The sequence below is a fragment of the Salvelinus fontinalis genome, chromosome 9 (assembly GCF_029448725.1).
Source record: "Salvelinus fontinalis isolate EN_2023a chromosome 9, ASM2944872v1, whole genome shotgun sequence".
Classification (NCBI taxonomy): Eukaryota; Metazoa; Chordata; class Actinopteri; order Salmoniformes; family Salmonidae; genus Salvelinus; species Salvelinus fontinalis.
The window spans coordinates 37,828,538-37,854,391 of record NC_074673.1 but is presented as its reverse complement, the minus strand read 5'-3'; the positions used below and the strand labels follow the sequence as shown (position 1 = coordinate 37,854,391).

The following is a 25,854-nucleotide window of genomic DNA, read 5'->3' as shown; positions in this document are numbered from 1 at the left end:
GGTAGCACCATGGTGTAGCCAGAGGACAGCTAGCTTCCGTCCTCTGGGTACATTGACTTTAATACAAAACCTAGGAGGCTCATGGTTCTCACCCCCTTCCATAGACTTCCACGGTAATTATAAAAGGTTGGAGGACGTCCTCCCAAAGTTATCAGAGCTCTTGCAGCACAAACTGACATGTCCACCCAATCAAAGGATCAGATAATGAATCTAGTACTGAAAGTATAAGCTACAGCTAGCTAGCAGTGCATAAAATGTGAGTAGTTGACTCAAAGAGAGAAAAACAGTTAAACATTTTGAACAAATTAATTTCTTCCAAAATGGAGTAGCAAGAGAGGGTGAGAACTAGCTCTATTTATATATATATATATATATATATATATATATTTTTTTTTTTCTTCACTTAGCTAGCAAATGCAGCTAGCTAGTTTAGCCAACTCAAATACCCGGCTCAAACAGAGGGATGCTATGTTAGCTAGCTGGCTACGACTATCCAACGCTGGAATTCTTAGAAGGCAAAGTAAGCCTTTGGTTTTACTAATTTAATGCCGCCGGTGTAACTGCTTACTGACTCTACTGCATGATTGTAGTGGGTTTACTAATGTGTTAGTTCTATTAGGTATGTTGACTAGGACGTTACTTTAGCTAATATGGTGACAACGATAAAGGCTGTGTATAGCGGTTATGATATTAAGGTTGTTTCGCCTAGTCACAGACAGCTGATGTGTTGGGCATTGAAGTCCACAAGCGAAGGGCAAAGGTGAGAGAGCTCGTAGATGTGAGAAGGAATACAACAAGCTGTTTGTATATGGCTATGAAAGGGAGCTGTTTGCGTGTGATCGGGTGTATTCATTCCACCGATTCTGTTAAAATGTTTCTTAAATAGGGATAAACATACCTGAATTTGTCCAATAGAAACTTGTTTGCAACTGTTGGACTAATGATTACACCCTAAATCAGCTAGATGCAGGCAAGAGTGTGCAAGGTGGTATTGAATGTCACCTTAAATCTTTCTCTCGAAAATGTGCACTTACGTTGTAAACTTTAATTTATAGGCTAAGTTGTAGCAATGTCATGTGTATAGGGAAAATTTGAGTATCATGTAGTAGCCTAAACCTATCAATGTTACATTGAACTGGGTGAATGGAATAGGAAAGACAGTCATCCAATATGCTGTAATAGAAATAAGGCCATGCTCATAAAAAAATAATCGTCCTCCCTCATCTTAAATGGCACCGACCGCCACTGGTTTGCAAATTACAGCCGGCACTGTTCAGAAGTGCTAAGTACTCTCGGCCAGCAATCCTACTGGTCTGTCAGTGTCTTTAGGGTTGTGTGTGTGTGCTGCGGGGTGCATTTTTAAGTATGGTATGTCGTGTGTGTGCTTCCCAGTCCCATGCCGCCCCAGCTGAAGCCCTGTACTGGTTGGAGGCTCTGGGGCGTCAGTGTTCTGGCCGGTGAATGAAGGGTTAGCTCTGCAGGATCATAATTACCAGAGACCCCCAGGAACTTTGGCACCCTGCCAACCCAATCCACTGGGGAACACAGACCACTCCTTCTCTGACCCTGCTGCTGCGTTGTCATCCCACTCCCCACACCACTTCCCTCAAGCATTATCTCCCTCCAGTAATGGCCCTAACAGGAACAGCTATATTCAGTCATAAACTCAGCAAAAAAATAAACGTCCTCTCACTGTCAACTGCGTTTATTTTCAGAAATCTTAACGTGTATATTTATATGAACATAAGATTCAACAACTGAGACATAAACTGAACAAGATCCAAAGACATCTGACTAACAGAAATGGAATAATGTGTCCCTTAACAAAGGGGGGGTCAAAATCAAAAGTAACAGTCAGTATCTGGTGTGGCCACCAGCTGCATTAAGTACTGCAGTGAATCTCCTCCTCATGAACTGCACCAGATTTGCCAGTTCTTGCTGTGAGATGTTACCCCACTCTTCCACCAAGACACCTGCAAGTTCTTGGACATTTCTGGGGGGAATGGCCCTAGCCCTCAACCTCCGATCCAACAGGTCCCAGACGTGCTCAATGGGATTGAGATCCGGGCTCTTCGCTGGCCATGGCAGAACACTGACATTCCTGTCTTGCAGGAAATCATGCACAGAATGAGCAGTATGGTTGGTGGCATTGTCATGCTGGAGGGTCATGTCATGATGAGCCTGCAGGAAGGGCACCACATGAGGGAGGAGGATGTCTTCCCTGTAACGCACAGCGTTGAGATTGCCTGCAATGACAACAAGCTCAGTCCGATGATGCTGTGACTCACCGCCCCAGACCATGACGGATCCTCCACCTCCAAATCGATCCCGCTCTAGAGTACAGTGTAACGCTCATTCCTTCGACGATAAACGAGAATCCGACTATCACCCCTGGTGAGACTAATCCGCGACTCGTCAGTGAAGAGCACTTTTTGCCAGTCCTGTCTGGTCCAGCGACGGTGGGTTTGTGTCCGTAGGCGACGTTGTTGCCGGTGATGTCTAGACCTGCCTTACAACAGGCCTACAAGCCCTCAGTCCAGCCTCTCTCAGCCTATTGCGGACAGTCTGAGCACTGATGGAGGGATTGTGTGTTCCTGGTGTAACTTGGTCAGTTGTTGTTGCCATCCTGTACCTGTCCCGCAGGTGTGATGTTCGGATGTACCAATCCTGTGCAGGTGTTACACGTGGTCTGCCACTGCGAGGACGATCACCTGTCCGTCCTGTCTCCCTGTAGCGCTGTCTTAGGCGTCTCACAATACGGACATTGCAATTTATTGCCCTGGCCACATCTGCAGTCCTCATGCCTCCTTGCAGCATGCCTAAGGCATGTTCACGCAGATGAGCAGGGACCCTGGGCATCTTTCTTTTGGTGTTTTTCAGAGTCAGTAGAAAGGCCTCTTTAGTGTCCTAAGTTTTCATAACTGTGACCTTAATTGCCTACCGTCTGTAAGCTGTTAGGGTCTTAACGACCGTTCCACAGGTGCATGTTCATTAATTGTTTATGGTTCATTGAACAAGCATGGCAAACAGTGTTTAAACCCTTTACAATGAAGATCTGTGAAGTTATTTAGATTTTTACGAATTATCTTTGAAAGACAGGGTCCTGAAAAAGGGACATTTCTTTTTTTGCTGAGTTTATATGCTGCTTATTCTGTTTAGGTGAAAGTGCTTGTTTCCTTCCCAGTCCTCATTCAATCAAAGCAGCAATTCGATTTAGTGTACAGTGACTGTATAGTAGAGTGAACATGACGTCCATAAGCGGTGAAACTGTCGTGGGATTTCAATTACTGGTGTGTTGCCGTATGTGGTGCAAAGTAAAGTGGTTCCAGTCATGACTGACAGCACAAGGTAGTTTCCTCTTGTGATGGCGTCATAGATGAGGCCTTATTGTCCCTTCCCTGAAACGTACAATAGTGTTAATATTTACAGTAGGCTACTATTGTCTGTAGTTGGTTTCTAGTCATATCTTAGTAGCTTACTCCCGTTGGGCCCAAAGGAAGGCATATAGCCTAGATGCTGGAAGCAGCAGGCATGCTGTGGTGGAGCTTGTCTTGGCTCATCATCGTTGTAGAGCTAAGTGGGTGGTGATCAGAATGATGATCCACACCCTGCTGTTGCTAAGACGGCTGCATCGCGCTCTGCTGATTCTCAACCACATTCAACAGAGTACTTTCAGTACGTCACACACGCAAATTATGCAATTTAATACTTGTATTGAAATTCTTTATTTTCATTATGCAACTGTTACAGAGCTATTTAGTGAGACTGTATCCCTTAGGGGTATGACATAGTACTGCATCTTAACAGTATAGCTACTGTGCAATCACGCTCATCCTGTATCTACACATAAAATCACTTGTAAAGCCATACCAGCAGAATTATCTGGATATTGAGCGGACCTCTGATGCTGATGCCAATTATGAAGCCTCTGTAAACCTCATTCATTCAGTCATGTTAAATCTGAGGTACATGAACAGCATGGTTAAGGTCACCGGTCTTGCTATTTTTCAAATGTTCGTAGCCAGAGCTTTTACAGCAGAGCAACTGGAACAACTATCACTGACTAGTACTGTTACAATCCACATAAGCCCCACCCTGTGGATTCTTCAGCCAGTTCCCAGAACAACCCAGTGTGCAGCAGAGACAGTAGAACTAAGTGATTGATGGTCCTAACTCGGTCTGAACTCCACCAGGATCAGACCAGTCAGGTCATAAATGCTGAATGTCAGATCCAAATCCGCAACACCATGAAGGAAAGGCAACAGGTGTTACAAGGGAGGGCACTAAATTTCAACCTGTCCTCTTTGTGTGAGAAAGTTTCAACTCATGAACTTAAGGAAAGTGTTGAAGTAGATAAAGAACGTTTGCATCACAGAAGCCTCCTTACCAACAGAACTGTAACACCCACACCCTCTTTGATAACTGCCTGTTTACGCATCCACCACAAAGATAATGTGGTCAGTGTGTTTCTGCCTCATACAAATTAATGTATGGAAGCGACAATGTGCTATGAGCTTTCCATATTCACCAGGAATATGAATGGGAGTTACTGTTCTTGTATGTTAGTCAGAGTGTGACATAGGCCGTCTCTGTGAGTGGTAATATTACAGGGACCCATCTCACAGTTTGCTGACAATGTGTGGTAGAGTGAGAGGGTTGGACATTCCGGGGAACCCCCCATCGAAGGCTGCGTTCAGGACCTCGTCCAGGTTGCTGGCTGTTACAAAGTCCAGCTCCTTCCGGACGTTAGCTGGGATCTCCTCCAGGTCCTTCTCATTGCGCTTTGGGATGATGACACGCTTCACCCCGGCCCTGTGAGCTGCCAGGACCTTGTCCTTGATCCCTCCCACCTGCAGACAGAATTAGGGCTGGCAAAATTACCGTATAACTGACAGTTATGGATGAAGACAGTTATGGATGAAGACAGTCATGAAAATAAAATAACCTTGGGGGTTTTTGGGAACAAACTGCTGACCGAAGACGGGACGGCCGGGCATTCGTGCGGTTGAGTCAGTTTCTGAGATAACATGGACTCTTAACGTGATGAAACTTTGTTGCCCCTTGCTGAAACAAGGTGTTGTAGCAAACAATGAATAGAATGGGCTTGGAACCTCTTACCCTGGCAATTTGACTGGTAAACTCATGGGTACACTCGCAATGTCTTCCTGGTATTGTGATACAATAATTTCCATGGTAATGTAGAGTAAAAAATATATATATATTCAATTGACTTATGACATTCTTTACGCAATATTAAGCTGATCCACCCCACAAAAAAAAATGTAAAAAAAATTGACTTATGACTGAAGCGGAGGTTTGTATTCTAGCAGTGAAGAAATGTCAACGTCATGTCTAAACGATAATAGGCTACACTGATAAGTCATGTATGGCTGCCAAATGTATAGATCTCCCCATCATATTTACATTGAAGTTTGATCATAATCCTTATTTTAGCAATCCATGGTAGACTTCCCTCCTAATAAAAATGCCCCAGATTCTGCGGATTTGAGCTGCTGGACAGTATTTGCACTTGAGATGTGTTTATGCATGAGAAAGTGAACTTGCCATTTCCAAAAAGTTTAGCTCAATGGGGAATCGGGGATGCTTTGCGATCTATTGACTAACTAGGACATCAACAGCCAGGGTTTCATTAACTTCTTATGGCTGCAGGGGCAGTATTGAGTAGCTTGGATGAAAGGTGCACAGAGGCTCGCCTGCTCTTTCTCTTCACTATGAAAGATGCCAGTGTGTGTGTTCAGTCTTCGGTCTGTTGCAGTTTTGTAGCTTAGCCTATTCATTGATAGCCCCTACTTTAGTAAATATGCAAGAAATTGTGAGATACACCTACACAGTACTGCGAGATACAGCTTTAGATTACCGATGCATAGCTCTGACTGCCTGGTGGCCGACCTGCCTACCTATGTCTGGCTGTGCCCTTCCCCTCACTCTCCTTGGCTAGCTCGCCCTTTCTTTTCTGTGAAAAATGCGTGAGTTTGTGTTCTCTGAAGTAGCCTACGGCAACTAGCTTAGTCAGTCTCTTCCGTTACAAAAATACTGAATCTTAGGGGTCGATTCCACTACGCATGACACCCAGAAATTGGAGTCGACGGGCAAGGAATCTATTATTTTGTAGTGGACACCCCACCACTAGTTAACTGCTCATGAAATGGAATGTATTTTGTAATGTCAGTTGAGTTGAATGAACAAATCACAGCACATATTGATGGGTACACTTCCTGCTTTCTTCATATGGGTACACTCACAATGGCCGCCAGTCCACCCATTATGCTGTCATTGACTTGAATGGGGACGCCAATTCTTTTCATTCTATTTCTACTGCAGCACATGCAGTCTGGAGCGGAGGAAAGGATAAAATGTGCATTTCGATTTTTTTGTTGCTATTTACACAGTTATTTTACGGTGATCATGGTAATTTGGCTGGCCAATTACAGTCATCCAAAATTCCATGACTGTCACGGCACTATGTAGAACTGTGGTTGTGTCTCACCGGCAGCACCAGGCCTCTCAGAGTGATCTCTCCAGTCATGGCCACATCGGACCGTACCAGGCGCCCACTGAACAGCGAGGCCAAGACCGTTACCATGGTGACTCCAGCCGATGGGCCGTCCTTTGTGACTGCTCCCGCCGGGAAGTGCAGATGGATGTCTGTCCCCTCAAGAGGATCTGAACCACCGACCACTACATCAGACAGACAGACACACAGTCCTTCAGCCATCATTGTGTATTGCTTTGATATGGACGTAAATGAGTAGCAAAGCTAAGACAAAATGCATTTTGTTGTGTCTTCACTCACTGTTGGTCAGCTGGTAGGTCTTGGCATTGCTGCGCAGCCAGCTCATGGCCAGGTGGGCAGATTCCTTCATAACGTCACCCAGTTGTCCAGTCAGGGTCAGCTGGCCCTCACCCTCCATGCGGCTGGCCTCCACAAACATGATCTCCCCTCCCAGGGGGGTCCAGGCCAGGCCGACGGCCACGCCCGGCAGTGTCAGACGCTCCGACACCTGGACACGACCAGGGAGAGGAACACAGTCATCTATACTGAGTGTACAAAACAGGAACACCTGCTCGTTCCATGACCTAGACTGACCAGGTGAATCCAAGTAAAAACTATGATCCCTTATTGATGTCACTTGTTAAATCCACTTCAAATCAGTGTAGATGAAGGGAAGGAGACAGGTTAAAGAATGATTTTTAAGCCATGAGACAATTGAGACGGATTGTGTATGTGTGCCATTCAAAAGGTGAATAGGTGTGAGTGTGTCAAGAACTGCAATACTGCAGATTTTTTCACACTCAAGTTTCCCATATGTATCAAGAATGGTCCACCACCCAAAGGACATCCAGCCCTTCATACAACTGTGGAAAGCATTGGAGTCAACATGGGCCAGCATTCCTGTGGAACGCTTTCGACACCTTGTAGAGTCCATGCCGCAACGAATTTAGGCTGTTCTAAGGGCAAAAGGGGGTGCAACTCAATATTAGGAAGGTGTTGTTAATGTTTTGCACTCAGTATATACACACACCTAAGTACTGGATCTGTAGTCATCTACACATCACTACTATATTTTTAGTCATCTAAACACTGGATTAGACAATAACACTGGGGTTTATGGGGTTTACTATGTTTTAAAACTAGTTGTAGTCCTCAGTATCCTACGCTCAGTGAGGACTAGAAGAATGCTGTGGTCTGCCTTCCCTCAAAATAACCCTCCTTCTGCTCCCCCTGCTGTACACACAACACAGGCACATTCCAGTCCCCCTGTGAGAGCTCGAGAGCCCCTCACCCCGACCCCCTCTCTCCCCCAAATCCCATGGGTATGAATGGAATGCTAAGCTACATTAGTAACATAAGTGTGTACTTTCTCCAGCACAGCTACACTGCTTTAAGCCTGCAGCAACAGCAACCTAATCACAAGTTGGCACATTTAGGTGCATCTATAGTACACCAGAGCACTGTTTTAAAGTTGTACGGTTATAAGTGCATGTTTATAGTTGTATCTCACTCGCTCAAGAGGACCAATGTTATGGGTACATAAGAAAACTTTGGCTTTAATTCTGCATGACAAGGCTTTTCTATGTGCCTCCCACAGTAGAGAATCACCCTGCTGTATTTGCTGCAATCTGCAATGTCATCATCATAGTAAATGTTTCTCTCTCCAGTGCATCAGTCTTCTCAGTGCAGTGGTGTGTGTTGGGCCAGACAGCGCCAACCCCTACCCTCTCTCACCTCCATCTCAAAGATGTGCGGCCCGAGGATGTCTTTCAACGCGATGTGGTCGATGACGATGGGCATATCTGGGGGCTCTGCCATGTCTGCCAACACCCCATTAGGCTCCTCTCCCCTCCTCCCTCGCTTCCCCTCTGACACACACACACACACACACGTCAGAGAGAATGAGAACATAGAAAGCAGGTGAGCAAATTAGAGATTATTAGAAATATTAGCAACAGCAAAAGTTAATTTGAGGTTGGAGGAGGATGTAAAACAACAAGGTGTGTGTGTGCACATAGTACATGTCTGAGTGGTTGTTCTTGTGTGCGGTACACAACACAGCCTCCCCAGACCTCCTATTATGCACATGCTGATCACTGGTCATGTGACCTGACTACCAATGCAATGTGGATGAGGAGCATGGTGGGTGTTCCCCTCAACAGAGCTAGTCCATTCAGTGGCAACACTACACTGCAGCACAACACTATTTTACAAACACTTAATGGATAGTTAAAGAGGGGGGATAACTGAGGGCAGTCTTTATGGACTTACATATCTATGTAGTGAGTGAATGTGTAATATAAATCAGCTCTGACAGTCCCTCTTTGAGCTGTCTAATGCCATGAAAGATAAAACAAAGCGAGGGATGAAACGAAGGATACAACCAGGGGAGAGAGGTGGGCAAAGGAACAACAGCCGTGCTCCTAACTGGTCATGTGACAGCTGTCATGAGACGCCAGTCGTGGAGCAGCTGGTAGAGAAAAGAAAGACACAGACCCCCCCCCACAGCACGCACACACTCCTCCTCACAACTCTTTGTTCGGTCTGCCAATAATGTCACCGTTACCTGGCAACAGACAGCCATTTACACAAAGAGCAGAGGAAGAGTGTCATTCTCTCTTTTCATCTGCTGCTGTTTTGCAGTGGGAGTGGTTACACAGAAGGGAGGGGGCAGTCCAATTGTGTTTCAATAGGGCAACAGAGCCATAAAACCCCTCTGTTCCGCCCCCACTCCCCCCACTCTCGGCTCTGGCCGTGTTAACTGCCAGTGCGATTTCTCCTGTTACACAAGAGCTGCTGCACAGAGACACTTGAGGAGCGAAGGCAGGGGGCATGTGGTCGTGAGGCCGTCTGTTAGCAGGATTACCCCCCCCCCCATACCCTTCAGAAGGGGGATGGCGTGTGTGTGTGTGTACTGTGTGTGAGCATGCGTGCCTTTATGTTTGAGAGGGCATTGTGCATTGGTCAGCAGATTTTTGGCCAGGGACTGCACAACCAACCGGCGGTGTGAAAGTGTGTGAGGTGACGGTGCTCACTGGAGGGAAGGAGGGAGCACCTGGTAGTGTACATAGTATGATATAGCCATGTCTGTTCCTAACAACTCAATTAGCTCCAGCCTCCAGGGGCAGATATTGTGATTTCACAGCTTGTATGTGGGGAGTGCTAGTCTGTATTTATGCAGAATACAGCAGGCCACCGAGGCACTGCTGAGTCCAGCTCATCGCTGCAGTATGTTTGAGGGCAGGGCCTGATTCTGTAGCTGTGCCAGTCAGTCAGTCCCCCCTCCCGCCCCACAGAGAGTGGCTTTCCCCTGCTGGTTTTTCTACCTCCGTGCTCAGCTCCCTGGGGGGCGTTCTCAGCAGGCGCGGCCTCTGATTTGGTAACAATGTGACCCTCTGCGACCTTCACTGCCACTGCTCGACAGATCGCACCGATCTTCCTCTCCAGGGAGCGGACACCGGCCTCACGAGTGTACCTGCGTGCGCGCGCACACACACACACACACACACACACACACACACACACACACACACACACACACACACACACACACACACACACACACACACACACACACACACACACACACACACACACACACACACACACACACACACACACACACAGAGTTCTGCTATCATCAACCATGATGGTTAAAATGACAGTGTGATGTGAGTGACCGTTTGAGACATCACAATCTCCCCCCTGGCCATGCTGATAGGTGCTGGCCCCATCTGCAGCATGCTCTGATCACCTCTCTCCTTTCTCTTTGTTCTTCAGCCTGCCAGCCCCAGTGGCCTTCTGTCTTCTTCTATGTCTGACTATCCTTAGTGAAGTTATGGTGGAGATACGCATGGCTCAGTAAAGATGCCTGGACTGAACTGGGAATGTACGACTCTATACTGACAGACTGTTGTTAATGTTAACTGTATGCCTCAAGTCCATCTGGGTCTAATGGTGTGTCTGGAGATGTAGTAGGTTCATTACTGTACCACCGATTCACAACCTCTCCCTCAACGTGGGCAAGACAAAGGAGCTTACCGTGGACTACAGGAAAAGGGGGGGGCCGAACAAGCCCCCATTCACATCAACGGGGCTGTAGTGGAGCTAGTTGAGAGCTTCAAGTTCCTCAGTGTCCACAACACTAAGGATCTATCATGGTCCAAACACACCAACACAGTCGTGAAGAGGGCATGACAACGCCTCTTCCCCCTCAGGAGGCTGAAAATATTTGGCATGGGCCCTCAGATCCTCAAAAAGTTCTAAAGCTGCACCATTGAGAGCATCTTGACTGGCTGCATCAAGATACGCTACAGAGGGTAGTGTGTACGGCCCAGGGTCGAACTCCCTGCCATCCAGGACCTCTATACCAGGCGGTGTCAGAGGAACGCCCTAAAAATCCTCAAAGACTCCAGCCACCCAAGTCATAGACTGTTCTCTGCCACCGCACGGCAAACGGTACCGGAGTGCTAAGTCTAGGACCAAAAGGCTCCTCAACAGCTTCTACCCCCAAACCATAAGACTGCTAAATACACTGAACAAAAATATAAACGCAACATGTAAAGTGTTGGTCCCATGTTTCATGAGCTGAAATTAAAGAACCCAGAAATGTTTCATACGTACAAAAAGCTTATTTCTCTCAAATTTTGTGCACAAATTTGTTTACATCCCTGTTAGGGAGAATTTCTCAAGGCATATCAAGAAGCTGATTAAACAGCATGATCATTACACAGGTGCACCTTGTTCTGGGGACAATAAAAGGCCACTAAAATGTGCAGTTTTGTCACACAACGCCACAGATGTCTCAGGAGCATGGGATTGACATGCTGACAGCAGGAATGTCCACCAGAGCTGTTGCCAGATAATTGGTTCATTTCTCTACCATAAGCCGCCTTCAACGTCTTTTTAGAAAATTTGGCAGTATGTCCAACCGGCCACACAACCGCAGACCACATAACCACGCCAGCCCAGGACCTCAACATCCGCCTTCTTCACCTGCAGGATCATCTGAGACCAGCCACCCGGGCAGCTGATGAAACCGAAGAATTTCTGCACAAACTGTCATAAACCGTCTCAGGAAAGCTCATCTGTGTGCTCATCGTCCTCACCAGGGTCTTGACCTGACTGCGGTTAGGCGACTTCTGTGGGCAAAGGCTCACCTTTGATGGCCACTGGCACGCTGGAGAAATGTGATCTTCACAGATGAATCCCGGTTTCACCTGTACCGGGCAGAAGGCAGGACAGCGTGTATGGCGTTGTGTGGGCGAGCAGTTTGCTGATGTCAACCTGGTGAACAGGGTGCCCAATGGTGGCAGTGAAAGTATGGTATGGCTATAAGCTATGGACAATGAACACAGTTGCATTTTATCAATGGCAATTTGAATGCACAGATATTGTGATGAGATCCTGAGGCCCATTGTTGTACCATTCATCCGCCGCCACCTCATGTTTCAGCATGATAATGCACAGCCCCATGTCGCAAGAATCTGTACACAATTCCTGGAAGCTGAAAAGGTCCCAGTTCTTCCACGGCCTGCATGTCACCCATTGAGCATGTTAGGGATGCTCTAGATCGACATCTACGACACCCTGCGTTTCAGTTCCCGCCAATATCCAACAACTTCACACAGCCATTGAAGAGTGGGACAACATTCCACAATCAACTCTATGCGAAGGAGATGTGTTGTGCTGCATGAGGAAAATGGTGTTCACACCAGATACTGACTGGTTCTGATCCACACCCCTACCTTTCTTTTTTTAAGGTATCTGTGATCAACAGATGCATATCTGTATTCCCAGTCATGTGAAATCCATAGATAAGGGCCTAATACATTAATTTCCATTGACCGATTTCCTCATATAAACTGTAATTGGTGCATGCTGCATTTATATTTTTGTTCAGTGTAGTTAACCAAATAGCTACTCGGACTATCTGCATTGACCCTTTTTGCTCTAACTCTTTTTGAACACACACACACACGCACGCACGCACGCACGCACGCAGCTGCTGCTACTGTCTATTATCTGTCTTGTTGCCTTGTCACTTTACCCCTACCTATATACACTATATACATACACTATATTTACAAAAGTATGGACACCCCTTCAAATTAGTGGATTCAGCTATTTCAACCACACCCGTTGCTGACAGGTGTATAAAATTGACGACACCGCCATGCAATCTCCATAGACAAACATTGGCAGTAGAATGGCCTTACTGAAGAGCTCAGTGACTTTGAACGTAGCACCGTCATAGGATGTCCTCTGTTGCAACACTCACTACAGAGTTCCAAACTGCCTCAGGAAGCAACGTCAGCACAATAACTGTTCATCGGGAGCTTCATGAAATGGGTTTCCGTGGCCGAGCAGTCGCACACAAGCCTAAGATCACCATGCGCAACACCAAGCGTCGGCTGGAGTGGTGTAAAGCTCGCCGCCATTGGACTCTGGAGCAGTGGAAATGTGTTCTCTTGAGTGGTGAATCATGCTTCACCATCTGACAGTCCGATGGACGAATCTGGGTTTGGCGGATGCCAGGAGAACGCTACCTGCCCCAATGCATAGGGCCAACTGTAAAGTTTGGTGGAGGACAAATAATGGTCTGGACTGTTTTTCATGGTTTGTGTTAGGCCCCTTAGTTCCAGTGAAGGGAAATCTTAATGCTACAACATACAATGACATTCTAGACGATTCTGTGCTTCCAACTTTGTGGAAGGCCCTTTCCTGTTTCAGCATGACAGAGCCCTGACCTCAACCCCATTGGAACGCCCAACATCAGTCCCCGACCTCACTAATGCTTGTGGCTGAATGGAAGCAAGTCCCCACAGCAATGTTCCAACATCTAGTGGAAAGCCTTCCCAGAAGAGTGGAGGCTGTTATAAAAGCAAAGGCGGGACCAACTTCAAATTAATGCCCATGATTTTGGAATGAGACGTTCGACGAGCAGGTGTCCATATACTTTTGGTCATGTAGTGCATCTACCTCAATTTCCTTGTACACCTGCACATCGACCTGGTACTGGTACCCCATGTAATACAGTGAAGTTACCATTGCTCATTTGTAATTTTCTATACAAAAAAAGTATTTATATTGCATTGTTGGGAAGGGCCTGTAAGTAAGCATTTCACTGGTTATCTACACCTGTTGTTTACGAAGCATGTGACAATAAAAATGTACCAGTGGGTGCCCTCTGCGACCCGTCTTAACCTGTCTGGCTCTGGTAATCTCCCCCTTCTGTCCTGCTAGAATGATAGTCACTCCCCTCCTCTCTCTGACCTGCCACTCCCCTTGCGTGTGTAAAGCACCCCCGGTGTATGTGGGAATGTTTGTGTTCGTACTTGCTAATAATGTCCTGGGTGGTGTCCTGAGGTATCTGGAGCTGTTGGGGGGTGAGTCCATGCTGTTCTAGCTGATGGGGAATCAGGTGACGATGAGCTATCTCCACCTTCTCCTCCTGAGTGTACCCTGAGAGAACATCATACACAGATCCAGAGAATGTAATAAACACCTCTTCCTGACAGACCATTACCATATTTATCCAGGCTAACACCACATCAATCTCGGAGGGAAAATACCCACTGAGTCTTGGGGCTACACCATGACGTGTGTTAATAACCAGTTATTAATGTGTTAATAACCAGTTATTAATGTGTTAATAACCAGTTACATTGATTCTACATAAATCAATGGCCAAGACTGGTACTCAATGCCCCTTCAGCTGACCCCTCTGCCCAACAAGATGACCCTTGACCCCTGGCCTCTGACCTTGCACCTGGAGGACCTCCATCCTGTCTAACAAGGCCGGAGGGATGGTGGCCGTGGAGTTGGCTGTAGCGATGAACAGGACCTGGGAGAGGTCGAAGGCCACGTTGAGGTAGTGGTCTGTGAAGCTGTGGTTCTGCTCTGGGTCCAGGACCTGGTGGGAGTCAGGCGGACACAGAAGACTCTCAGTATTAGGAGCACAGCTAACACTCAGCAACAGGAATGCATATTTCATTATACTCAACTGGTTAGCGACCATTACTAATGAGCTGCATGTCTACCAGCTGCAGATGTAGAAACATTTACACTGTGTGTGTCTGTGTATTGTTGGTTCAGACTTCACACTGCCAGAGGCAATAAACAAATCATTCTGCTTTGCTTCCTCTCCCACATCCCTTCTCCTCCCCCCTGCATCCCTCTGGGCACCCAAGCAGAGCGAGAGGAAAAAGAGAGAGAGAGAGTGAGAGGGAAAGTGGGAGTAAGAAGGTGGAATGTTGAATGCAGCAGAACAGTGGACCTGATGGGTAATTCTGTGACTGAGCCTGAAGTTTTGGTTTGGCTGTGATGTGTTCTGCAAACACTGGACTATATTACCACACAGGTCTACATTACCACGCCAGTAGATAAAAGGATTAAAGCAAACAAAGGGACAGAGGGAGCATGTGGAAGCATGCAAGACGGCTTTTGAACTAGGAGTGTGTGAAAGTGTGTGTAACAGAGAGAGGCAGTGTGCGTGGCATGTCTGAGTAGTGCGCACCATTCCTACTTGGGGGTCAAGCTTGGACTTGAGGCTAGTGGGGCTCTTATCGGAGCTAGCTGTAATGCATTCCCAGATATGAATCTTCTCCTGGTATCAGCAAGGCTATCACACTGCTGTAGATAGGTAGGTATCCCGCTCACCTAAACATAGCGGCTCACGTCTTCAGGCCATTACACTAATTGAATTTGAGACTCCTCACATACATTCAGTGGTGAGTGAGTGAGAGTGTGTGTAGACACTACAGTGCTCATTTGTCTCCGTCCATCACTGTGATGGGGATTCTTAATCCCTCCTCTCCCATTGCGTTTCCTGGAGGTGAAGTGGGACAGTGATGCACCATAGGAGCTGATAACTCCAGCAGGAAGTGGAGCAGGGCCAGGTGAACCAGCCCAGGTCACAGACCTACCTCCAGGGGACTACTGGGTCTTTCTAGAGATCAGACAGATGTTGACTTCTTACATGCAGACATATTTGATAGGACTTGTTTCCTCCATCCTCCTCTATATATAATCTACGTATAATCGTATCTCTCTCTCTGCCTGCCTGTCTGGATGATTCTCTGTCCATCTCCCTGTATCACTCAATCCCTCATTCCTTTCCTACCTCTTCTCCTTTGTACTCCATATTGTTTGTATCAGAGACCACGAAGCTGCCCCCTGGTCTGGTGGTCCCAGGTTTCTCACCTCCAACAGGGCAGAGGCAGGGTCTCCCTGCAGACTCTTGCCTAGCTTGTCCACCTCGTCCAGCAGGAAGACAGGGTTGTTGACTCCCACCGTCTTCAGCCCGTTGATGATGCGGCCAGGCATGCTGCCCACGTAGGTCCTCCTGGAGACAGGGAGCGAAAGGGCATCATGTCAGACAGAGAGACCAGTACATAGAGGACAGAAAATGGGGTGCAGAAAGGAAAGGAGGCAAAAGGAGGAAGAAGGATAGAAAATGAGGAAAGAAAATGCAAGCAAAGGAAGGGGAAAGAAAATGCAAGCAAAACAAGAAAGGTGTGCAGTGAGATACTGATAGGATGGAGAGAGAATCAACAGAAGGAGAAAGACTAAAAACAAGGAAGCCAAAACAGTATGCTTAAACAACGTGCTGGACCATGTATATACAAACATCCTTGATCACGTCTCTCTGTTCCTATTCCCAGCCTACAAGCAGCAACTCTAGAGGGAGCCACCAGCACAAATAGTAGGCACTGGACAGAGGGGGATGCCTCAACACTTCAGGAATGTTTTGGAAATACTAATTGGAATATTTTCAAAGATTCATCCACCCAGGACATATCCATCAACATTGTGGAATATATAACAGCTTCCACTCTTATGGGAAGGCTTTCCACTAGGTGTTGGAACATTGCTGTGGGGACCGGCTTCCATTCAGCCACAAGAGCATTAGTGAGGTCAGACACTGATGCTGGGCAATTAGGCCTGGCTCACAGTCGGCGTTCCAATTCAGCCCAAAGGTGTTCGATGGGGTTGAGGTCAGGGCTCTGTGCAGGCCAGTCAAGTTCTTCTACACCGATCTTGTCAAACCATTTCTGTACGAACCTCGCTTTGTGCACAGGGTAAATGTCACGCTGAAACAGGAAAGGGCCTTCCCCAAACTGTTGCCACAAAGTTGGAAGCACAGAATCGTATAGAATGTCATTGCATGCTGTAGTGTTAGGATTTCCCTTCACTGGAACTAAGAGGCCTAGCCTGAACCATGAAAAAGAGTCCCAGACCATTATTCCTCCTCCACCAAACTTCACAGTTGGCACTATGCATTGGGGCAAGTAGCGTTCTCCTGGCATCCGCCAAACCCAGATTCGTCCGTCGGACTGCGAGATGATGAAGCGTCACTACAGAGGAAGACATTTCCACTGCTCCAGAGTCCAATGGCGGCAAGCTTTACACCACTCCAGCCGACGCTTGGCCTTGCGCATGGTGATCTTAGGCTTGTATGCGGCTGATTGGCCATGGAAAGCCATTTCATGAAGCTCCCGACGAACAGTTATTGTGCTGAAGTTGCTTCCAGAGGCAGTTTGGAACTCGGTAGTGAGTGTTGCAAAGGAGGACAGATGATTTTTACACATCGACTCTGCACCGGTACTCCTTGTATATAGCCTCGTTATTGTTATTGTGTTACTATTTTTATTTGCACATTCTTACTTTAACTCTGCATTGTTGGGAAAGGGCTCATAAGTAAGGATTTCACAGTCTACACCTCTTGTATTCTCCGTATTTGATGTTAATTTACACAAACACTACCGCACACAAACACCATGTAAGGTTAAACCAGCATGAACCTAACTCACATCCCGGCCCCACACTTATATGGGTAAACACATGCGCTATGCACACCTGAAACCACATCAAAACACACAACAGGCAGCTTCCTAAACTGCAGTGGTGGGTGGTTTGGTGTGGTGTCACAATTGATGCATGAGACTAGAGGCTGGGGGCTATGGATAAACTCAGACTGGCTGAGAGACACAGGAAGGACCTGCTGGCCGAATTGTCATCGTCCAGCCGAGTCTCCATAGTGACAGGCGAACCATTTGAACATGAAAGATTACATCATGCTCATGCAGAGGGCTGTATACAAAACATTAGGAACACCTGCTCGTTCCAGGACAGACTGACCAGGTGAAACCTTTGATCCCTTATTGATGTCACTTGTTAAAATCTATGTCTTTACCATGTTTTCTCCACATTTCCGTGGTATTCAATTGGTAGTTACAGTCTTGTTACATCGCTGCAATTCCAGTACGGACTCGGGAGAGGCGAAGGTCGAGAGCCGCGCATCCTCCAAAACACACAACCCAGCGGCACTGCTTCTTGACACAATGCCCACTTAACCCGGAAGCCAGCCGCACCAATGTGTCAGAGGAAACACCGTGCACCTGGCGACCGTGCTCCAAATCGGTGTAGATGAAGGGTTAGAAACAGGTTAAAGAAGGATTTTTAAGCCTCAAGACAATTGAGACATGGATTGTGTATGTGTGCCATTCAGAGGGTGAATGGGCAAGACAAAATGTTTTAGTGCCTTTAAACGGGGTATGGTAGTAGGTGCCAAGTGCACCGGTTTGAGTGTCTCAAGAACTGCAACGCTCCATGGTTTTTCCACACTCAACAGTTTTCTGTGTGTATCAACAATGGTCCACTACCTAAGGACTTCCAGCCAACTTGACACAACTGTGGGAAGCATTGGAGTCAACAAGCGCTAGCATCCCTGTGGAATGCTTTCTTCACCATGCCCTGATGAATTGAGGCTGTTCTGAGGGGAAAAGGAAGTGCAACTCAATATTAAGAAAATGTTCCCAATGTTTTGTAAACTCACTGTATATGTATCGTCTGTATAGACCGCACTTTTCTACCTGAACCTTTTGTCTACTGTTGTTGACCCACATCCGTCTCCACCTATCAACCATGACTACTGGTGAGTTACAGAAAAGGCCTCACTCAAGTTGAACTACTTTCACCATCAGATGTGCTGCACTGCCTTCTGGCCAGACAATGTCAGTACCTTTGTTGTTATGATATATGTGGACTTACCCTCCCCACTCGCTTAAGTCAGAATATAATGTCTATAGCGGTTTCATTTCCTGTGCAGAATATAATTTACAGACACAGCTGCTTGCCTGCCCACCTATTAATCCCCACCTCCGTTCTCTACCCTCTCCAGTGTACCTGTGCCCGCGGATGTCAGACTGGTCACACACCCCTCCCAGGGCGATGCGGTGGAACTCCCTGCCCAGGGTACGGGCGATGGAGCGCCCCACACTGGTTTTGCCCACCCCAGGCGGCCCCACAAAGCACAGGATGGGCCCCTTGAGGGTGCTCTTCAGCTGCCTCACAGCCAGGTACTCCAGCACTCTCCTCTTAAGCTTCTCCATGGCATAGTGGTCACTGTCCAACAGCACCCGTGCTGCATGGATATCAAGACAGTCTGCAGAGACAATGAGGATCAGGGTTCAATTCCAACACTGTGAATATTGTCAAAGACCTTATCTAATGTCAACCAAGTGATTCAGAACCATTCATCTAGATTGTAATAACAAGTATTGTTTTATGTAGCTACATGACTAAGCAGATATATGGTATGGACTCCCCTGTGTGGTAATGCTGAATCATATAAGCAAATGTCCCCAATACTCTCAAACAAGTGTCTAATGACTGGCTATAGAGGACAAAGCAACCAGTGACAAAATAGGATATTGAGCTCCCTCCAGTGGTAGAAGCCTTTAATTCCATTTTGAACAGAGTTCAAAAAAGAGCTGTGGTGGACTTCCCCGTGGTACACTTTGGTTTCTACCCCTCGTCCCAAAACAATGCCCTATCCCATCACAGAGATTTTCAAGGTATAACGTGCATATGATGTGCTCTGTATGTATGGATATGTACATTTCTAAGTTCAAAGAATAAAGTGTAAATTAATAAAGAAATGAACCTGAGATTGTAGTGGTGTCATGGTGGTGTACTGTGCATACCTGTGGTACTTTTGCTCCAGGGCAATTCCACCATAAGATCCAGGTAGTTTCGAGTGAGAGCATACTCTGGCATGGACTGGGGCATCTTCTTCAATCTGTGTAGATTACAATACAGTGCCTTCAGAAAGTATTCACACACCATTACTTTTTCCAAATTTTGTTGTTACAGCCGAAATATAAAATGTATTACATTTAGATTTTGTGTCACTGGCCTACACACAATACCCCATAATGTCAAGGTGGAATTATGTTTTTAGAAATGTTTACAATTTAATAAAAAATGAAAAGCTGATATGTATTGAGTCAATAAGTATTCAACCCCTTTGTTATGACAAGCCTAAATCAGTTCAGGAGTAAAATGTGCTTAACAAGTCACATAATAAGTTGCATGGACTTACTGTGTGCAATAATAGTGTTTAACATGATTTTTTAATGACTACCTCGTCTCTGTACCCCACACATACAGATAATTGCAAGGTCCCTCAGTCGAGCAGTACATTTCGAAAACAGATTCAACCACAAAGACTAGAAGGGCAGCTATTGGTAGACATTGAATATCCCTTTGAGCATGGTGAAGTTATTCATTACGCTTTGGAAGATGTATCAATACACCCAGTCAATACAAAGACACATGTGTCCTTCCTAACTCAGTTGCCGGAGAAGAATTTCACCACAAGGCCAATGGTGACTTTAAAACAGTTACAAGGTTGAATAGCTGTGACAGGGGAAAACTGAGGATGGACCAACAACATTGTAGTTACTCCACAATACTAAACTAAATGACAGAGTGATAAAAAGGAAACCTGTGCAGAATAAAAACATTCCAAAACATGCATCCTGTTTGCAATAAGGCACTAAAGTAAATCTGCAAAAAATGTGACAAAGAAATGAACTGTCCTGAATACAAAGTGTTATGTTTGGGTCAAATTCAACACAACACATTACTGAGTACCACTCTTCCTATTTTCAAGCATGGTGGTGGCTGCATCATGTTATGGGTATGATTGTCATCGGCAAGGACTGGGGAGTTTTGTTTAGGATAAAAAATAAACCAAATTCAGCTAAGCTGGGAAAGTCCTAGAGGAAAATCTGGTTCAGTCTGCTTTCCAACAGTTACTGAGACAAATTGACCTTTCAGCAGGACAATAAACTAAAACAAATGCCAAAAATACACTCGGGTTGGGGACACAAACACACAATGCATAGTCCGGGTAGCCATTTGATTAGCTGTTCAGAAGTGTTATGGCTTGGGGATAAAAGCTGTTGAGAAGCCTTTTGGTCATAGACTTCGTGCTCCGGTACCGCTTGCCATGCGGTAGCAGAGAGAACAGTCTATGACTTGGGTGGCTGGAGTCTCTGACAGTTTTTAGAGCCTTCTTCTGACACTGCCTGGTGTAGAGGTCCTGGATGGCAGGCAGCTTAGCCCCAGTGATGTACTGGGCCGTACGCACTACCCTCTGTAGTGGCTAGCGGTCGGAGGCTGAGCAGTTGCCGTACCAGGCAGTGATGCAACCAGTCAGGATGCTCTCGATGTTGCAGCTGTAGAACCTTTTGAGGATCTGAGGACCCATGCCAAATCTTTTCAGTCTCCTGAGGGGGAATAGGTTCTGTCATGCCCACTTCACGACTGTCTTGGTGTGTTTGGACCATTCTAGTTTGTTGTTGATGTGGACACCAAGGAACTTGAAGCTCTCAACCTGCTCCACTACAGCCCCGTCGATGAGAATGGGGGCGTGCTCGGTCCTCCTTTTCCTGTAGTCCACAATTATCTCCTTTGTCCTGATCACGTTGAGGGAGAGGTTGTTATTCTGGCACCACCCAGCCAGGTCGCTGACCTCCTCCCTGTAGGCTGTCTCGTCAGTGATCAGGCCTACCACTGTTGTGTCATCTGCAAACTTAATGAAGGTGTTGGAGTCGTGCCTGGCCATGCAGTCGTGTACAGGCACGACCAAGATGACATTGAATGTTCCTTGTTACAGTTGATGTTGCCATGTTACAGTTGATGTTGCCATGTTACAGCTGACTTAAATATGCTTGAAAATCTATGGCAATTATTGAAAATGGCTGTCTGGCAATGACCAACAACCAACTTGACAGAGCTTGACAAATTCTTTAAAGAATAATGTGCAATTTGTTTACATTCCAGGTATGCAAAGCTCTTAGAGAGACTTACCCAGAAAGACTCACAGCTGTAATTGCTGTCAAAGGTGATTCTAACATGTATTGACTTGGGGTTGAATACTTATGTAAATGAGATATTTCTATATTTCATTTTCAAAAAATTTGCAAACAATTCTAAAAACATGTTTTCACTTTGTCATTATGGTGTATAGTGCATAGATTCAGGCCTTAACACAACAAAATGTAGAATAAGTCAAGGGGTATGAATACTTTCTGAAGGCACTATATGTAATCAAGATGTATTAGTGTTTTATTTTTCATAAATTATTTTACAAATGTTCGAATTTTTCTTCCACTTTGACAGAGTATTTGTGTAGATCGTTGACAAAAGAATGACAAATACATTTTTATCCCATGGGTTGTGAATTCTTTCTGAAGGCATTGTTTGTGTCAATGCCACTACTATGGAAATATACACACATACTGTACACACACACTGCAAGTGTTCCCAAATAACCAGGAAGTCTGAATCCATTGGAATGTAAGTGAAATAAACTGTGAGTACCTTTTGAGCTCTTTGAGACAGACACGCAAGGCAGGCTCTGGCATATTCGCTCCTTTAACCTTCCTGTCCAGGACAGCTGTGTCATCACCATCCTCATCATCACCCTCTTCATCCAAGGAGAACTGACGACCAGGAAGCACACCGCCTTTACGTACAGCCAGCACCTGAGAGATATGGGAGGGAAGAGTGCCAAGCATGAGGCATACTGTATAATATAGCCGAATAGCCAAACTGAACGAGTGTGCGTGCATACTCCCTTAAAAGACCTTCACTTGAAAAACAAGAAAAAAGTGACAATAGTACTGTTTTTCCCCTTTGAGAAGCCGTAGCCAGTATACACTTCCTCAAACTAGTCAGAATTAATCTAAGATAACATAAAAATTAAAGAGATTTCTTCAGTTTTTGCTGAGGAGATCTTGGTCGCGCAATTTTACATCTAACTAAGATGTTAGGTGCAGTATTTCTCAATTAAAACATGTGCATGAAAACAAATCGTCTCTCGTTGAATGACAACAAAGACTTTATTGAAGAATCCCTACAGTTGACCAATCACGGACAAAGACTTCGGCACCCGGACTTCAGCTGGCCTCGAGAAAAAGTTGTGTGCCAGAACAGCCCAAAAAAACCTTACTGGAGTCCAGAACGAACAAAAATGTTGTCATAATATATGCACAATCTCTTCCGAACTGTTTTGGCTGGGAAGCATGCGAACGCCTTTACCCTTTTGTCATCGTCTAGTCTTGGTTTTCTGGTCTTCTGCAGCAGTTTGAGACCCTCAATCTGTCTGGTCAGCAGAGGAAGAGTCTTCTTAAAACGTTCCTCCAGACTCACTGCATCCAGAACCTGCATGTCCACATACATATCACTGTAAGTGTATAACAGAAAGCAGGAAGAGACGCATATAGCTGATACATTCATGCCCTTACACAGGGATGTCAATAAAAAAAATATTTGACATTTCTAAAAACGACACATGGTACGTGAATGAACAAGCACCCACAGACATAGAAACACATTGCTCTACCTGGAGCTTCTCTTTGTTGGAGGTATGAATCATAGAAGCAAGGACATCAGGCAGGGTCTCCCTGGGGAGGCTGTCCAAGAGCCTTCTCAACTTGGCCACCACAGGAACAGACATGTCCAACATGCCTACCAACTAACACAGACACACACAGAGGAAAGACAACATAGTGAAGAAACAGTACACAGGGGACAGATATGAAACATGGACAGGGGTGGAAAGATCAGAAATCAAGGTCTGTGTGTACAACAGGCAGTAAATCTGTCCTGTTGTACACATACCATGACATACATTACATAGGTGGATAATATTCTGTACATTTACAGAAGCATAGCCTAGCCTATTACCCACATTGAAGGAATCCTCATTGGCTATGCTAAAAGAACATAAAGCCATAGCTTCTGTTCCTGTTCCTGTGTGGCTCAGTGATTGTGGTGCTAACACTAGAGCTGTGGGTTCGAGTCCCGATGGGGTCACATACTAAAAATACATACATTCACGGTTACTGTAATATTAGTGGCTTTGGATAAAAGCATCTGCTAAATGGTATATTATTTTTATAGGACACACTTATACTGTAGATTATATTACTGAACATCAGGAATGCTGCTCCTGCACTGTCTGTCACACCCACCTGCACAGCGGCCTGGTAGAACCTCTGGGACAGCTCCCTCAGCTCTCCCTCTGGCCCGGCTGCCTCAGACATCTCCTCTGGGCTGGTGTACTGCTCCAGCTTATCCAGTTGCTCCACCTCAGCCACGGGGAAGGGCCCATCCTTCAGCAGTTGGGCCACGCGGAAGCGACACAGCCCTGTGATGAGCAGTGTGTAGTGGGGCTTGGGCCAGTTACTACCCACTACCTGCACCGCCAGCCCCGCCGTGCCAATACTAATAAGAAAGCGGTAATTATAGAATGATATGAGGCGAGGGAAAACATAATCGTCCCTCCCAAATGACACCCTACTCCCAGTACAGTACTGTTGACCAGGGCACATAAGGCTCTGGTCAAAATGTAATTAGTGCACTATGTAGGGAAAAGGGTGCCACTTGAGTTGCGGTCTCTGACCATAACATCTACAACACAACTAGTGTACAGACAGTCAAAGCCAAAAGAGTAAGATATATGATTAATGTTGTGCCAGAGAAAATTGTGAATTATCAATATGATTTAACATTGGCATCCTACTTCAGCTGTTGCAGTTATTAAAGCATAGAGGGACACATATTGCTACTTAGTAACCAGTGAACTAACATGGTTGTATCCTGCTAAATGCAAGGTTAAAGTCCATCTGAAGTTCAAACGACCATTCTAGAACAACTTACAGTAGAGCATAGGGGAAAAGTTTAAATTCCACTTTCAAAAATTTAAAGCATGATTTAGCTATCAAGTTTGTCCTATCTTCAAGAATCAATTAAAGGAATTCTTAAGAAATAATATAACCTCGCTTACTGATAACACCACCATCGTAAACATTTCGAAACATTCAAACAACATCCAGTGCTATAATAGGCAGGACATGGCATAGTTACCAAGCGGTTGTCGTACAGCTTGCTAACTTAGTTACATCATAGCTCTACTACCGCTTGACTACAACAGGTAGCTGTTAGGCCTGCACTTTGCAGGCACAAAGACATGTTGAGATGTCATGTAAAATAGCAGAATTAGTTAACTACGGTTACCTACCTATGTAAAGTGGGGAGATCTTCAGTATCGTGTTCAGGATCTCGGGTGTTGGGGATCACGCCGATGATGGTGCTCTTCAGCGAGGTCCCCTTCAGCAGTCTGTTCTTCACCAGATGCATGTTCCTTGCCGTTTCAACACTGATCCGCATTGTCGAGCCCGGTAAAAGCACCCCTTCATGGGTCAACAGCAGAGGCAGTCGACTTGGGATTTGGATACCACTGTTGGATGACATTATTTGATGTTTTCCCAGCTACCTATCTTCAGGTCAATATAGACAAAATGTATAGTACTTCTTTCTACATCGGGTGACAGGCTAGGGCGAATGTCAAAACATTGGAAACTACGGCGTGCAGTAGGGGACAAACGCCCTCTGTTGGTCAAACGCATTAACATATAAGCGCAACGCTCAATTGCCAGTGGAATTTTCCGATGAGAATTGTTTCCAAATTGATACAGTACAATGTTGTTTCTTAAAACCTCTTAAGGATACGCCCCTTTTTTCAATTTTCGCCTAAAATGACATACCCAAATCTAACTGCCTGTAGCTCAGGACCTGAAGCAAGGATACCATTTGAAAGGAAACACTTTGAAGTTTTTGGAAATGTGAAAGGAATGTAGGAGAATATAACACAATAGATCTGGTAAAAGATAATACAAAGAAAAAACCAACCGTTCTTTTGTATTTTTTTTGTACCATCATCTTTGAAATGCAAGAGAAAGGCCAACATGTATTATTCCAGCAGTTTGGATTTTAGCCACTAGATGGAAGCAGTGTATGTGCAAAGTTTTAGACTGATCCAATGAACCATTGCATTTCTGTTCAAAATGTTCTATCAAGACTGCCCAAATGTGCCTAATTTGTTAATTAATAACTTTTCACGTTCAAAATTATGCACTCTCCTCAAACAATAGCATGGTATTCTTTCACTGTAATAGCTCCTGTAAATTGGACAGTGCAGT

At 45.6% G+C, this 25,854-nt stretch overlaps 1 protein-coding gene across 1 annotated transcript; it reads right to left on the bottom strand.

The window, feature by feature from the left end:
* Positions 1 to 3,709: 3,709 nt before the first annotated feature.
* Positions 3,710 to 25,261, bottom strand: lonp2 (lon peptidase 2, peroxisomal). The gene is made up of 15 exons (XM_055934310.1): positions 24,894 to 25,261; positions 23,845 to 24,097; positions 23,214 to 23,345; positions 22,910 to 23,032; positions 22,190 to 22,353; positions 19,504 to 19,598; positions 18,704 to 18,962; positions 15,719 to 15,860; positions 14,279 to 14,429; positions 13,852 to 13,978; positions 9,841 to 9,989; positions 8,249 to 8,382; positions 6,815 to 7,022; positions 6,509 to 6,699; positions 3,710 to 4,850 (listed from the first exon to the last, which is right to left on the bottom strand). Exons 1-15 carry the CDS (start codon positions 25,124 to 25,126, stop codon positions 4,620 to 4,622), a joined length of 2,592 nt encoding a protein of 863 aa, XP_055790285.1. The 5' UTR covers positions 25,127 to 25,261; the 3' UTR covers positions 3,710 to 4,619.
* Positions 25,262 to 25,854: the final 593 nt, after the last annotated feature.

Coding starts and splice junctions, on each gene's coding strand:
- lonp2 (XM_055934310.1), bottom strand. CDS start 25,126: ATGTCATCCAACAGTGGTATCCAAATCCCAAGTCGACTGCCTCTGCTG. Junction 24,098..24,893: donor GATCTCCCCACTTTACATAG/GTAGGTAACCGT, acceptor CTTTCTTATTAG/TATTGGCACGGCGGGGCTGG. Junction 13,979..14,278: donor GGAGGTCCTCCAGGTGCAAG/GTCAGAGGCCAG, acceptor ATGTTCTCTCAG/GGTACACTCAGGAGGAGAAG.